General features: G+C 41.5%; 1 protein-coding gene across 1 annotated transcript in view; it reads right to left on the minus strand.

The window, feature by feature from the left end:
* The window catches only part of LOC102447998 (sodium channel protein type 5 subunit alpha-like), an 86,251-nt gene that overhangs the window by 30,633 nt on the left and 39,910 nt on the right, over positions 1–15,708 (minus strand). Inside the window, exons 15-18 of the mRNA XM_075922836.1 lie at positions 15,012–15,458; positions 11,684–11,830; positions 8,249–8,372; positions 392–546 (exon numbers count right to left, since the gene is read on the minus strand). Coding sequence (XP_075778951.1) covers positions 392–546; positions 8,249–8,372; positions 11,684–11,830; positions 15,012–15,458 — 873 coding nt within the window. The remainder of the gene's footprint in view (positions 1–391; positions 547–8,248; positions 8,373–11,683; positions 11,831–15,011; positions 15,459–15,708) is intronic.

Raw genomic sequence — 15,708 nt, forward strand, 5'->3', positions numbered from 1 at the left:
ATTTTATTTTTAATAGCTTTTAGGGGAGTATTTTTTCATATGGATACAAACATTTAGTTCAGAAGTAGTTTCAGCTTCATGTTCCAAGAGAATGAGCACCAGGAAAGATTATAATGATGAACATATAAAACCAATAGTCTATGTGTGTTAAATAGCTATCAGACAAAGCTTCAGAAAAATCCAATAAACAACCAGAATGGAAATCATCACTAGTTGTTAGAATTGATCATTCTGTCTTTTGACTTACAGTGTTTTCCAGTTAAAAATAAGTTAGTCCTTTACCAGGACAGTCTTCTTCCCCTCCCCCACACCAGCTTTGAAAATATACCCTCTTTCCTGTGCTAAAAGTTTATTTAAAATTCAGACAGATATCAGATTAAGTTAAATTTACCAGGGATCCACTGCTTAGCAGAATCATGAAAATGATAAAGCTTTCAAACCAGTTGTGTTCAACAATTTTGTAGCATGTTTTCCTCAGGTTCCACCATGTTTTGCCTGGAAATTTTGTGGCATTCACTAAACAGCAAGGGAAACGTCGAACACAGCCTGAAAGAGGGATACATGATTATTAACTGTACATGAACATACAGGGGTACTATGGAAATGTCTGGGTTCAGGGGAAGCACCTTGATCACCTTAAACCTGCCTCTCTGCGGTTTCTCTCTCTGTGGGTCCATTTTCATTTTCCCTTGAAAATAAACTACAACAATATTTTTAATCAATGAGGAAGATCTCGCACACTTTAGTGAGCTACTTTCCAGACCAACAAATATTGTTGAGAGTATTGGCAACACCCTCAGGGCATGTCTATGCTACATGGCAGATTGATGCTGCTGTGGTTGATCTTCCAGGATTCAATTCTGCTGGTGTAGCGTAGACCTGCTACATCAAACTCAAAGGGTGCCCCCATCAGCACTGGTGCTCCTACTCCTCGCAAGGAGTAAGGGAAGCCAACAGGAGCCTTTCCTCCTATCAAACTCCTGCTGTGTGGAAGGGGATTTAAGATATGTTGACTCCAGCTATGTAAATTACATAGCTGGAGTTGCATATCTTAATTTGACCTTCCCATTTAATGTATACCAGGCCTCACAGAGATGATGATCAGATTCACATAACATAGACAACATAACAGAATGAATCTCATGGCTTTGGTAGATGTTTATCAGCTTTTTCAACAGCAGTTAGCACAGAAAGGTGGAAGGATAAAGTAACAGGAAGGAGTCATCGCATCATAGAAATTAGTGATAAAAAAGAGTTGTAGGGTCATCTAGTCTACCCCCTTAACAGTGAAATACTGTTCCCTACATTCTAACTTCTAGTCATTTAATCATTCTAGATCCAAATGTACAAAGCAACTGAATTTCCACCATGCACCTTGATAGAAGATATGGAGGTTACTTAACTGTAACTGGAAGTTTTTTGTGATGTGTGATCCCTATCTTCATTCCACATATGGGTACAGGTGAGCACAATGTATCAGAGACAGTGAAATCTTCTGAGCCGAGTCTATTGGTCCATTTTTGCATTCTGGAGATCCTTGTGCTCAGTACTCAAAATATAAGGGGAGGTGCAGACTGACCACTTCTCCAGCTTTTTCTCTTCTACAAATCCAGTCACAATCCAAACCAGAGTGGAATGATAGCAGGTAGTGGTATACATATAGGAATCACACATCTCAATGAACCTCCAGTTACAGGTAAGTAGCTTCAATTTCTTCTTTGTGTCCTGGTTTCTACATGTATTCCATATATAGGCGAGGAATAAGCAGTAGTCAAGAAGGAAGGAAGAGGGCATAGATTTTTTAATATTGCTGTTCCAAAGACTAAGTCAGCAGAAGAGACTGGGACTAAAGCTTAATGTTTGTGAAAGTGTGGATGCAACTCCAGGTTGCTCTCTTATAAAATGTTCAGCATAGACATATGTCAAAGACAAGCTTCTGAAGTAATTCATGCTCCAGCGGAATGGGCCCTCATCCCATTCAAGGCAGGGAGCCATGCTACCTGATAGCAAGGAGAAAACAGCCAGAAATCCATGTGAGAGAATCTCTGAGCAAATGTTGCTTGACCCAGTGTTCATTCCACTCTAGCAACAAATAATCTAAGTGGTCTTCCTAAATGGTTTAATTTTTTGCTGATAAAATGCAAAGCTCATCTGACCGATCACATTCAGGGAAGCATGTGCTGCTTTACATACTGAAAGGTTTTGGAAAGAAAACAATGAAGTAAATTGATTAATTCATGAGAAACGTGGAAATTAATTTAGGAATAAATTTCAGGTAGAGATGAAGAGATCCCTGCTCTTTTTTTAAAGTATTATAAGGAGTGTGGGCTATGAGTGACCCCTACTTACCTTCTGAGTGACATGAAAACAACAAGGAGGTGACCTTCATAGACAGGTAGGCCTACTAAGTAAAGTAACCATGGTCTACTAACTAAAGTACAAGTTTAAGGCCCCATTACAGTGTTGGTGGGATAGCCCTAATGAGACATTCAGGAACCTAGTTATTATCAGTTGAGTAAAAACAGAGTAGATCTATCCCCAATGGTGGAAGGTACTGGGTGGATCTGCAGCAAGCTAACAGAAAGGCCTGACGTCTTGAGAGTGAGGAGGTAGTCGAGAATTGTAGGAATACCTGCAATTTATGGGGACAACTAGTTTTGTTGCACTCAGCTAGAGAATGCCACCATTTAATTAGAAATTTTTTTTTTGTTAAAGTTTGTCTCCTGTGATTGAAAATCATTTTAACAGCCTTGGGTAATGAAAGTTCATCCAAATACAAGTCTATGAGGTGAGGAGAATCCTGGTTGGAATGTCTGATTCCATTGTTCTGAGTTAGCAGATCCAGGAAGGATCAGATGCTAATGGGAGGGGTGGTTGACATTCATGGTGGGGCAAGTCTGGAAACCAGAATTGCATGGGTCAGTTGGGTGCACTGAGAACAACACATGCTTTGTTGTGGCAAAATTTCTGCAAAACCAGGGTAGTCATAAAATGGGTGGAAAAACGTACCGCGGGGGTCTACCTCATGCTAGTAGAAGTACACTAGCCCTGAAATCCTGACCTATATATGCTGAATTTCTTGTTCTATTTTAAGGTAAAAAGGCCCCAAGATGGTGTTCCCCAAGGAGTGAAGATTTTGTTGAGCACAGAATTGTATACCACTTACTCATAGTTGGTGAATAAGTACCCACTAAAATTATCTGCCAGCAAGTTCTGTGCACCTGGGAATGATTCTAGATATATCAGATCCATGAATGTAGCACTTCTTTTCCTTTGTTTATGTAGAAGACAGTCATAATGTCCAACATTATCTGGACACAGAGAGGCAGTATAGGTGGGAGGAATGCATTGCAGCCTGTCTGGTTGCTCTTGGTTCCAGGAAATTGATATACATACTGGCTGCTCAAGGTGTCTACGTACCTTGTGTTGTATGGAAACACACGTAGGCTCTCCAGCCTATGAGGTATACATCTATTATTGTAATCATGTTGGGTGTGGGAGAGAGGTATGACAAAGGAAGCTATGACATTGGCTGACACTGCTACTTTGGAATTCATGCTATATCTGTCTGGTAAATAGAAACCAAAACCAGGCTTGTAGAAAACAGAGGTGAAACTACTGTTATGTAAGTACAAGGAACATGCATCCTAGCAGAGAATGACAGATCTTGCCTGTAGTTCCAGGTCTGTGAGTGACTTGTCTCATCGGGCTTTTCATAACCTGGAAACTGTCTTGGAAATTGAGGTTGAGTTTAGGATCATACCTATAAAGTCTAAGAAATGTGTTAGAGTCAGGATGGATCTCTCCATATCTAGGCAGATTCTCAAAAATGCCAGAAGATGGAACAAGTATAAGATTGCCACCTGAAATTCCCAATTGGATCTGCCTGTTAGGAGCTAGTCATCTAGATAAGAGAAAATGGTGGAGCAGTGTCATCTCATCTCTACTGTCACCACTGAAAAGACAACCGGGGGTTCTGTTGCCAGCCCAAATGAGAGAACTCTGACAGTGTTTCTTTCCTACCTTACATTTGCAGAAACTCCTATAGTATGGGTGAAAGTTCACATGAAAGTAGAGCATCTTTCATGTCAAAAACTGAAAGTCCTGTATCTTTTTTCCAGGGAGGGAATTATGAATGCCAGTGTAAGCAAAACAACTTTAAATTTGAAAATAAATTAATGTATAGTTGACAAAAGTAGAGAATGTCTATCCATCTTCCCCTTTTCTTGAGAAATGAGAAATATTTGGAGTAGGTTCATTTACCACAATATTGAGGTAGCACTCACTATAGCCCCTTGTGGAAAGAAAGTCCATCTCCCGATGGAGGATTTCCTTGTGAGAGTGGTCTCTGAAGAGGGCTTGGGAAAGAAACTAGATGTAGCCAAAGAACATGATATCTAGAACCCATTTTTCCATTGTTATGTCCCTCCAGTTGTGGGTGAAGTATGCTAGACCACCACAAAAGGTTAAGAAAGCAGCATGGGGTGGTGTCTGTGAGGTTTGTAACTCTTCAATGTCCCAACATAAGTAACCCTTTGTTGGAGCATGAGATTGGGTGACTGTTATCAAAGTGGATGAGGCTACAGATTTTGTTCCTTGGATCTTCTGGCACTTGCAATGCAGTCTGTATGGAGAAGGTGGTAGAAAGATAGTGGGAGAGGAATTGGCTTGTACAAATGTTTACGTTATTTCCTCTTACAGGCTGGAATAGAATGCAATTGCAGTGGAAGATTGTCCTAGAGTCCTTTTACGAGTGTAAAGCCTCACCTGTGTCCTCAATAAAAAGATCAGATTTGAAGAGAAGATCTGTATTTTGAACCTCCCTTGAGAGTCCCAAACAATGAAGCCATAAGTCACACCACATAACTTTTACAGTTGCTATAGCTTTAGCCGTGGTATTAGCAATGACTACTGTGTCTTTGCTACCAGTTTACCTTCTTCATCAATGAGGGTTTGAAATTGGACCCTGCCTCACTGAGGGAGTTTGTCCTTAAGCTTCAGGAATTTGGAATACTTTGTGAAATATACTTTGCTAACAGGGCCTATAGTGAGCAGTTCTATACTGGTGGCTGGATGCTGAGAATACCTTCTTCCTTAGAAGGTCAACACATTAAACTTCCTTATCTGCAGGGATAGTCTTGAGATGTTGCTGTCTGAATGCTAACCTCATCAGGTAAGATTGATTATATGCTTGTTGGTATTGCTGTGATTCCAGCTCAGTGTCCTCCTCTTCTGCATACTCTGGTGGAGCTATTTGCAGTTGTCTAAGAGAACAGTCACTGAAACTCTTGCATGGGTCAAGATAACTCCTCATATGAAGCTCTTTGTCCCTCTCGGGCATGGGGAGGGAAGGAACAGCAAGTGCTACAGTTGGTGGCGATATGAGTTTCCGCCCGGCAGAAAAGGCTATGCCCATGGTCTCCACCGAGAAGAAGCAGGGCAGGAAACATGATTTTTAAACCCTAGCTCTCTAGACATGGCTCTTCTCCTAAGGGGAGACAACAGGGAAGGTTCTTTAGGTGGAGGAAAAGTATGTGAGGACTGAGGAATGGCCAGTCAGGCCTACGGGCTGGAATCAGGAGCCAGAGCCTGGGAATGGAACTAGAGAAGGTGAGAAATCAAGGCAAAGGTCAAAGCCAGAGATAGTTACAGTTATCAGTGTTTTACCCCAGATGACATACTTGTAGGACAGATGTCAGTTTACATACTCTAGCTGTTGGAAGAACATTTGCCTTTTACTTGAAAAAACAAAATCTTTTAGACCCTTTCCTAGACTTTTTAATCACATTGCAGCTAGAATTAGGGGAACTTAATCTCCACCCTCAGACTCCCAAAGAGATTCTTATATCTTTTAAGCTTATTGGTAGAGTTTTAATCTTCAGCGCCTTTCAGTTGTTATGGCTCATTCCACTAAGTACCAATCAGCTTCTTGTTGAAAAATATTCCTATTGTGGATGCATGCCAAATTACCACTTGGCTGTGTCTACACTGGCATGAATTTCTGGAACTGCTTAAAACGGAATACTATTCCGTTTTCAGTTTTTCCGGAAAAGGAGCATCTACATTGGCAGGCTGCTTTTCCGGAAAAGCCCTTTTTCCGGAAAAGCATCTGTGGCCAATGTAGACGCGCTTTTCCGGAAAAGGCTACTGGGCTGTCTACACTGGCCCTTTTCCGGAACAGTGTTCCGGAATAAGGACTTATGCCCAAGCGGGAGCAGAATAGTTTTTCCGGAATAGCGGCTGATTTTGTACAGTAAAGCGTCGTTGCTTTTCCGGAAATTCAAGGGCCAGTGTAGACAGCTCGCAGCTTATTCCGGAAAAGCGGCTGATTTTCCGGAATAAGTGGCCCAGTGTAGACACAGCCTTTGGGTATCTGTTCGTGCCATTTCTAAGCACTATGTACTAGCGCACACTACTAGGGCAGATGTTGCTTTCAGGAGTGTTGTTCTGAACCAGATTGACTTCCAGAGTACCCACCACCACAGAAGGGATAGTACATGGGAGTCACACAGACCAAATCTCCCTTAAGGAAATTTACTCAAAGGAGGAGGAGAAATTATTTACTTTGTACAGTAGCTGGATGTTTTGTCTTCAAGATGTTTTGTCCCTGTGGGTGCTTCACTGCCTGACCTCCTTTGGCAATGTTAGCATGGTTGGATTTTGCAGTAAGAAAGTAACTGGAATTGCATTTGATCCAGAACTGCTTTGTGTACCCTTAGCATAGGGTGCAAGATAGTTACGGTGCATGTGTGGACTGAACAGACTGTTACCAAAAATCTCTTGATATGAGACACATGCACATCTATAGTAGAACACCCAGAGGGAAAAAACATCTTGAAAAACTCCAGATACTGTACACAATAAATAACCTATCCTTATTTCCCACCCAACTACTTCAGACTCCCCATCTCTTCAATTCTGCAATTTTGAACAAAAATCCAGAATGATGGTATCTCCTTCAACTAAAATAATGGTGTTTTCTAACAATAGATTCGTACCATCAAAACAAATAAAGTTGACAGTACTGCTAAATTAGACTGCTTAAAGGAGATGACTTATGTGCCACAGACAGAAAATAGGAGGCACCAAGGCACACTAATGCCTAAGACCCCTGCAGTGGCAGGGAAATGAGTGAGATATGTTAATGCTGGCAAATTACCAACACCCCACACTACATAGGAAGGTGAAACACCCTCGCCCCCAAAATCACTCCCAATGTGATCTGGAGGCAAATTCCTTCCCAGTTCTACATATGACAATCAATTAGACCCTGGCCAAGTCAGCAAGAACCCACCAAGCAAACAAATACCTGAGAGAAAGAATGCTCAGTACAGCCTCAAAATCTTGATCTTCCCTTTCCACTGTCCCATCTTCAGCCATGGCCATCCCTGATGCTTCAAAGGGAGGAGATCAACTAACATACCAAGGAGAAATTCTTTCCTAACCCCTGCAGGTAGAGAGGTTTGTCCATGTTCTCACTAAGCAGTTTTGTCTCATCACATTTTGGCTAGAAGCTGGGAGTGAGCAACTGAGAATGGATCATTTCACGATAACCGTTCATTTCATCTGGGGCACCTGGTATTGGCTACTGTCGGAAGACAGGATCCTGGGCTATGTGGACCTTTGGTGTGTCCCAGTATGGTCACTCTTGTGTTACATGAGATATCCTACACAGTATTCTGGACCTCTTTTAGGATTCCAGAATATTGTCCTAAAATGGGACATCATCACTGTCACATCCAATTAAGCTTAAACTGATACTTTGATAATAAACTAGATAGATTCATGGAGGTTAGGTCCATCAATGGCTATCAGCCAGGGCGGGTAGGACTGGTGTCCCCAGCCTTTGACTGTCAGAGGCTGGAAATGGATGACAGGAGAGGATCCCGTGGTGATTCCCTATTCTGTTCACTCCCTCTGGGGCATCTGGCATTGGCTATATAGCAATTTAAAGTGGGTTTCCATGTTCACCATCCTAGAGAAATTCAACCGAATACCAACAAGTTCTCTCTGCCTATTTCACATATGTTTTCACTGTTATTGAGATCTGTGGATGAAAAGTACTATCCAAGTACTAGGAATTAAGTATTATTGATTATTATTATCATTAAAGTATTTTTATCATTAAATACTCAGCAAATAGAGTGGCTTGGTGTTGAGAATCTGAGTGTTTCAGCATTAGCTAGGAGAAGAGGCTACTGTGAGCTGTTCTCTCTTCTTAGTCATAGGGAAATCAGCAGATTCTTACCTTTTGGAAAACAGTTATCAGGTTCCTTTAAGTATTCAGCAAGCTCAGGGATCTGTTTCAGAAGCTCCTCAGGATTTGTCAGATCCGCTGTGCTGCCTTCAGAACAGCTGATGTAATCCAGTTGCTGCACAAGAAAGACAATACATCAATTTTCCCTTAATGAAATCATAATGCTTTAAAATAAACTGAATAAGTTCATTGGTAAGCAGTTATAATTAAGGGAGATATTAAAAAAATAAAACTGTATTTGGGTACTGTGCTTATTAATAATATGGCAGTCCTGGAATGGGTCTCCCCTCCAGCTTTACAGTGTACGGTATATGATCCCTGAAATATTTGCACATCAATTCAAACAGAAGGCTACAATATATTTAAAGGAACCAAATTAATCATTCTAGTAAATCTCACAAATGATAATGATTTCCATTTTTTAAAATTTAGGTACATGTGATTTTCAAACATAGATAGGCTTTAAAACATTCTACTAACTGGGGCTAAAAACAATTAAAACAGAGCACAACACATGAAAAAATAGAGAAAGCAAAATGTGGAAATATAATTTCATCAAAGGACTACTTTTGTAGAGTTCTAAAATTTCTGTTGAGAATGAAACTATGAAATGCCCATGGCAGTTTACTTGAAATGGCACATATAATTATACAATGTATTCTTCATTGGCATAGACTTCCCTCCTATTCCAACATATTTAGGATGCCACACTGCTCGGGATGTATGAATAATGCATAACTAATAATTTAATCAATTATATTTTCTGTTTCCAAATTGCATATATTCATTATTCAAAATCACTTTCTAAAACATTTCTGAGAATAATAATTCAACTGTAGTTTATTTGTGAGCAATTCATTTAAAATATTCTGTGTTTGAAATTTGTACTGTCTTGGTTTGTCTCACAGGCCAGATGGTATGTTTCCTTTTTCTGACTGGGGGAGCAAATTTCAAAGCTGAATATTCATGTTTATTTAACGGTCTTTCAACTCATACATAAAGAGCACACTGGACACACCAGAATTTTCTGGGACAATCTTTTTGCACCTCTTTTCTCAGCAATTCAGATTTCAAGAAAAATAAAAGCAGACAATGGTAATTTTACAATACTTTTCAATAAAATTATTTCACAGTGTTTCAGTAACTCAGGATTACAGGTTGAAACTAAAAAATCTGGTACTGGCAACATCTGTGATCCGGCAGGGCCATGGATATTGCTGGGCCAGAGAGCCTGGCTAGATGTAGGGTATGGCTACACTACAGTGTTATTTTGAAATAGCTTATTTCGAAATAACATGTCTACACACAAAATGCATTTCAAAATAGCATTTTACTATTTTGAAATAGCCTGTCCACACTGAGTGGACTCTGAATTGCATTTAAGGCTGGCCGGAATCAGTTCCGGCAGGGCACCAGGTCAGGACGTACTGTGTGGGGCTGCTGTCTGAGGCTATCTGAGGTCTGTGCTTAAAGGGAACTCCCGGACAGACAGTTCTCAGGTTTCCCTGCTTGCTTATCTACCTCGATGAGGCACAGCAAAGCATTTTGTCTCTGCATGCTCTGGTTGCCTTCACTCAGGATACCACAGGACTCTGCAACGTGGAGCCAGAGCTGCCCCTGAGCACTCTGATGCTTCTTGTGGACACGTTGCTGCGAGCCGGGCTGCACTTTCTGCAGGCTATCATCTGGGAGGTCCATCGGGGGGCTGTCAGTATCCAGGAGGCCCTGTGGGAGAGCTTCCACCCTGAGGAGCACTAAGAGCCTCCCTGGTCTGCCCCACTGGGGGCTTGTGCCTCGTTCTTCCCTCATGTCCTTCCACTTACCCCTCCTGATGTAAAATAAAATACATGTATTTTCATGAACACAAACTCTCTTTATTTAACAAAACTGAGGGGAGGGAATAAAACTCTGGTGAGACTGGGGAAAGGAGGCAGGAGAGGGGAGAAGAGAGAGCAGGAGAGGGGAGGGGGAAACCTGGGAGGAGGGAGCTGGAAGGGGGAAGCAAGGGGAAGAAAGGGGAGGGGAAACTCAAGGCTCAGGGGTGGGGGTATTGCTGGACCAACTTGATTTTCATGTGAACCTGCTCCTGGGTTCGCATGTGGCCTTTGGTGGCCAGGCTGGCAGCTATCCTGCCATAGATGGCTGTTTTCCTCCATATAGTACAGAGATCATGGATGTTGGGAGCATCCCCCCCAAACCTGAATAAGGTCCATGATCTCCACCTGGGACCAGGAAGGCATCTGTCTTCTCCAGGCCCTGGCAGGCTCCTGGGAGCTGGCAGACTGCTCCTGGGGAGTGGCTGCCAGTGGTTTGCTGGCTCATGTTTTGGGGCCACTGGGTCGGGGCAGTGGTCTGGCAGGCTTGAAGCTGGCACAGGCACTGTGGCCAGAGTCTACCCCTTTAAGGGCTCCAGGGGAGAGGGGGAGGGAGTGGAGTGTTCTTGGTTGAGACTAGAGTGGCCATCAGGGCTACCTGCGAAGACTACACAGCACTTATTTCGAAATAGCTATTTCGAATTTGGCATTATTCCTCATGGAATGAGGTTTATCAAATTTGAAATAAGCACTCCACTATTTCAAATTTATGTTGAAATAGCAGTTTGGCTGTGTAGATTCTAGGAAATTTATTTTGAAATAAGGGCTGTTATTTCGAAATAACTTTGCTGTGCAGACATACCCATAGGGAGTGGCCAGGGTTGGAAGCACAGCCCCAACTGGTGGCAGCAGGGCCAGCGGCTGGAAGCAGAGCCCAGGACAGCAGAAAAGAGCATGGCCCCAGCCAGGGCTTCCAGCCGCGGAGTCAGCATGTCTGGGAGCCCAGTCCTGTCCAGGGATGGCAGCAGCGGGGCTGGCACGGCTGAAAGCGCAGTCCCAATTGTGGCCAGGAACACAGCCCAGGCTGGGGCTGGTGGCAGGGGCTGGGAGTGCCAAGGTCAGAAATGGAGCCCCGTGGCCTGGGCTGGCCCCTGGGGACAGGTCTGATGGCTGGGAGGGGAGCCTTGACTTCCCCATTCCAGTGGGACCACAGATGTTCCTAGGGCACCGGACCAGGAAGCTCCAACTTGCATTAACGTTTTTTATCAGTATTAGAAACACAGTATGGTGCTATTATCATTCACTGAAATCCACTTATTCTCCCCTTCACTAATAAAACAGAATAGTGAAGCTAAATACACCTAATCCAGTGAATTTTATCAGGAATGATATGATGCAATTGTGAACACTTGTTTAGCTAAGATGGACTCCCATAGCATTAGCAAATTATGAAGTTCTTGGTCATTAACACAAAACAGAGTAATAAATACAAATTTTAAAGTACAAAATTGTTTCTTGATTAACAATCTTGATAAGATTCCAAACAAATTAATGAGATACATAAGAACTCAGCCAATTTTGGTGATTCCATGTTAGATACAAACACACTTACCTCTTTTGGAAGTAGAGATGATGACTCAACCTTCCATTGTTTTCCTATGTTAAACTCAGTTAAGTCCTCAGAGAAAATCTCAGATCCTTTACACCAAGCTCCTGGTTTTTTACATTGTTCTCCCCTCAGTCTAAGGTGGTTTTCCTGCTGAAGATAATTTCAGTTGTGTTTATTGGATTTTGTCTTTTTGTTTTGGTGGCAGAAACATGGCACATAATTTAAAAGCAGAACTCTCCAAATGGAATACAAAGAACCTTGACCTGCTCATTTTCAAATATTATTTTTACAGAAACAAAGGGAGGAAAGTTTCCATTGGTGACCTAAAATAAATTAAGGAACCCACAGTGGAGTGAAGCCTGATCCAAAGCCTACTGATATCAATGAGAATATTTACATCTGGATTTAATGAGGATCTTGCATGTTCTCAAAATAAAAAAGGAGTCATATAAAAAATGGAAACTAGGACAAATAACAAAGGATGAATATAGGCAAGCAACACGGGAATGCAGGGGCAAGATTAGAAAGGCAAAGGCACAAAATGAGATCAAACTAGCTACAGGCATAAAGGGAAACAAGAAGACCTTTTATAAATACATTAAAAGGAAGAGGAAGACCAAGGACAGGGTAGGCCCACTGCTCAGTGAGGAGGGAGAAGCAGTAACAGGAAACATGGAAATGGCGGAGATGCTCAATGACTTCTTTGTTTCGGTCTTCACTGAGAAGTCTGGAGGTGTGCCTAAAATAGTGAATACAAGCAGAGAGAGGGTGGCTGTGTCTACATTGCCCCCTATTCCGTAATAGGGATGCAAATGTAGCACTTTGGAATAGGCAGATCCGTGGGGGATTTAAATATCCCCCGCGGGATTTGCATTTTCATGGCTGCCGCTTTTTTCCGGCTTGTAGATAAGCCGGAGAAAAGCGCCAGTCTGGACGCGATCCTCCGGAAAATAAACTCTTTTCCGGAGGATCTCTTATTCCTACTTTCAGAGCTTATTTTCAGGAGGATCGCGTCCAGACTGGCGCCTAGGAAAGTTAGATGTCACCTAGGAAAGTTAGATGTCAGCAAGTCACCAGGTCCTGATGAAATGCATCCCAGGATACTCAAGGAGCTGATAGAGGAAGTATCTGAGCCTTTAGCTATGATCTTTGAAAAATCATGGAAGACAGGGGAGATTCCAGAAGACTGGAAAAGGGCAAATATTGTGCCCATCTATAAAAAAGGGAATAAGAACAACCCAGGAAACTACAGACCGGTCAGTTTAACGTCTGTCCCAGGGAAGATAATGGAGCAGGTAATTAAGGAATCATATGCAAACACTTGGAAGGTAATAAAGTGATAGGGAATAGCCAGCATGCGTTTGTGAAGAACAAGTCATGCCAAACTAATCTGATAGCTTTCTTTGATAGGATAACGAGCCTTGTGGATAAGGGAGAAGTGATGGATGTCATATACCTAGACTTTAGTAAGGCAATTGATACCATCTCACATGATAGGGATAACAAGTGGAGTTCCGCAAGGGTCTGTTTTGGGACCCGTACTGTTCAATATCTTCATCAATGATGTAGATATTGGGATAGAGAGTACGCTTATTAAGTTTGCAGATGATACCAAACTGGGTGGGGTTGCAACTTCTTTGGAGGATAGGGACATAATTCAAAATGACCTTAGCAAGTTAGAGAAATGGTCAGAGGTAAACAGGATGAAGTTTAATAAAGAGAAATGCAAAGTGCTCCACTTAGGAAGGAACAATCAGTTCCATACATACAAGATGGGAAGCGACTGTCTAGGAAGGAGTATGGCGGAAAGGGATCTAGGGGTCATAGTGGACCACAAGTTGAATATGAGTCAACAGTGTGATGCTGTTGCAAAAAAAGCAAATATGATTCTAGGTTGTATCAACAGGTGTGTTGTAAGCAAAACTTGTGAAGTCATTCTTCCGGTCTACTCTGCACTAGTTAGGCCTCAGCTGGAGTACTGTGTCCAATTCTGGGCACCGCATTTCAAGAAAGATGTGGAGAAATTGGAAAGGGTACAGAGAAGAGTGACAAGAATGATTAAAGGTCTAGAGAACATGACCTATCAAGCCAGGCTTCATGAACTGGGCTTGTTTAGTTTGGAAAAAAGAAGATTAAGGGGGGACATGATAGCGGTTTTCAAATATCTAAAAGGGTGCCACAAGGAGGAAGGAGAAAATTTGTTCCTCTTGGTTTCTGAGGACAGGACAAAAAGTAATGGGCTTAAAGTGCAGCAAGGGAGGTTTAGATTGGACATTAGGAAAAAATTCCTAACTGTCAGGGTGGTCAAATATTGGAATAAATTGCCAAGGGAGGTGGTGGAATCTCCCTCTCTGGAGATATTTAAGAACAGATTAGATAGACATCTGTCAGGGATGGTGTAGACGGAGCTTGGTCCTGCCTTGAGGACGGGGGGCTGGACTCGATGACCTCTCGAGGTCCCTTCCAGTCCTATGATTCTATGATTCTATAACTATCTAGCAGCCTTTAGGTGAAGAAGAACATTTTAGAGTCTAGTCAGTCATAACTTCATAGTTTAAAAGGAAATGCAAAAATTCAGGCAAATGTAAAAAAATGTGATTCTATGAACTATAATATAATAAAATTAAAATCTGATAGAGCCATGTCATTCTTAATACTTCCATCTAGTTCTAAGGATTATTTTCTGGGACATGCTGATAGGATAAAAAAGGTGAGGCCTTGTTAAAAATTCACTGTTTAAGCCCTTAACATTATGTACTTTTTCCATCAAATACATTTCCTCTTTCAGGTTAATGTTGTTGAACATGGATTCACAGATTTCCAAATCGGCGGGGCCACTATGAGTAGCTAGTATAATTCCTACCCAATTCAGATCTTAGAATTTCACCTAGTAATTCCTGTATTCAGCAAAATAACACATCTGCCTCGATAGAAATACTTCGTGATACAAAAAAAATTACCAAACCTCTTGGTAAGTTCTTCCACTGGATAATTACCCTGACTTTTTAAAAAAAATGCACCTTTAGTTATTGCACCTTTAGTTTTCTTTTGCATTTCTCTAAATTCAACTTCCTGCAGATAGATCATACTATGCCTTTGCCAGCTCCATTAAAGAGCCTGTAGTTTCAAAAACCAATGAGTATTCCTGTGACACCTTGAAGACTAACATTTATTTAGGCAAAAGCTTTCGTGGGCAAAGACCCACTTTATCTTTTTGCCCATGAAAGCTTATGCCCAAATAAATCTCATTGTTTTTGCAGATACAAACAAACATGGCCACTCCTCTGGTACTTGTAGTCTCAACAATATTCTCCCTGCATAGGCTTCTTACCTGTTTATTGTAATCCATTTCTGTGAATATGCTCGACTTATTATCATTTTCTTCATAGTCCTCAATATCAGACTCTGGCTCAGCAATAGGGACGCAGACAAACACATTTGGATTGGTAATAAAATCTTCAAGGATGCTAACTGAGCACTTGTCCCCCTTTTTCTTAGTCACATCGTTACTGTAATTTTCTTTACACTTCTTTCTTTCTTTCCCACTCTCCACATTTGTGTTCTTAGTGGCTAATTTCATTTTCAGTTTGGTAGCTTTATTTGGATTCCTGAGCTTTCCACAACAGTAATCCCATGTTGCATGTTTCAGCAAGTAAAGTCCTTTGTGGATCCGACCAATTGCAATCTCAAGGTTGTTCATCTCTCTATCCTCTTCCGGTGCTTGAAGATTGTCAGCACTGAAGGAGTTTAGCAGCAGTGCAATGAACAGGTTGAGAACCTGAAAACAATTGAAGGGAAAAGAAAATAATGGCAGTATAATTTTGAAATTTAAATAGGAGACTTTAAAATTAGAGTAAATTTCTAAACAATTTGTTCTTAATGCACCAACCTTAACAGGACAAAATGAAAATATTATTGTTTAACAAATTATTTTTCATGCAGAATATTTAGATATCATAAGGGTATGTTTTCATGATCCTCCAAAAAATAAAAACCAAAAAACAAGTTTTGTGGCATGAAACAATGAC

The sequence above is a fragment of the Pelodiscus sinensis genome, chromosome 2 (assembly GCF_049634645.1).
Source record: "Pelodiscus sinensis isolate JC-2024 chromosome 2, ASM4963464v1, whole genome shotgun sequence".
NCBI classification, from domain to species: domain Eukaryota; kingdom Metazoa; phylum Chordata; order Testudines; family Trionychidae; genus Pelodiscus; species Pelodiscus sinensis.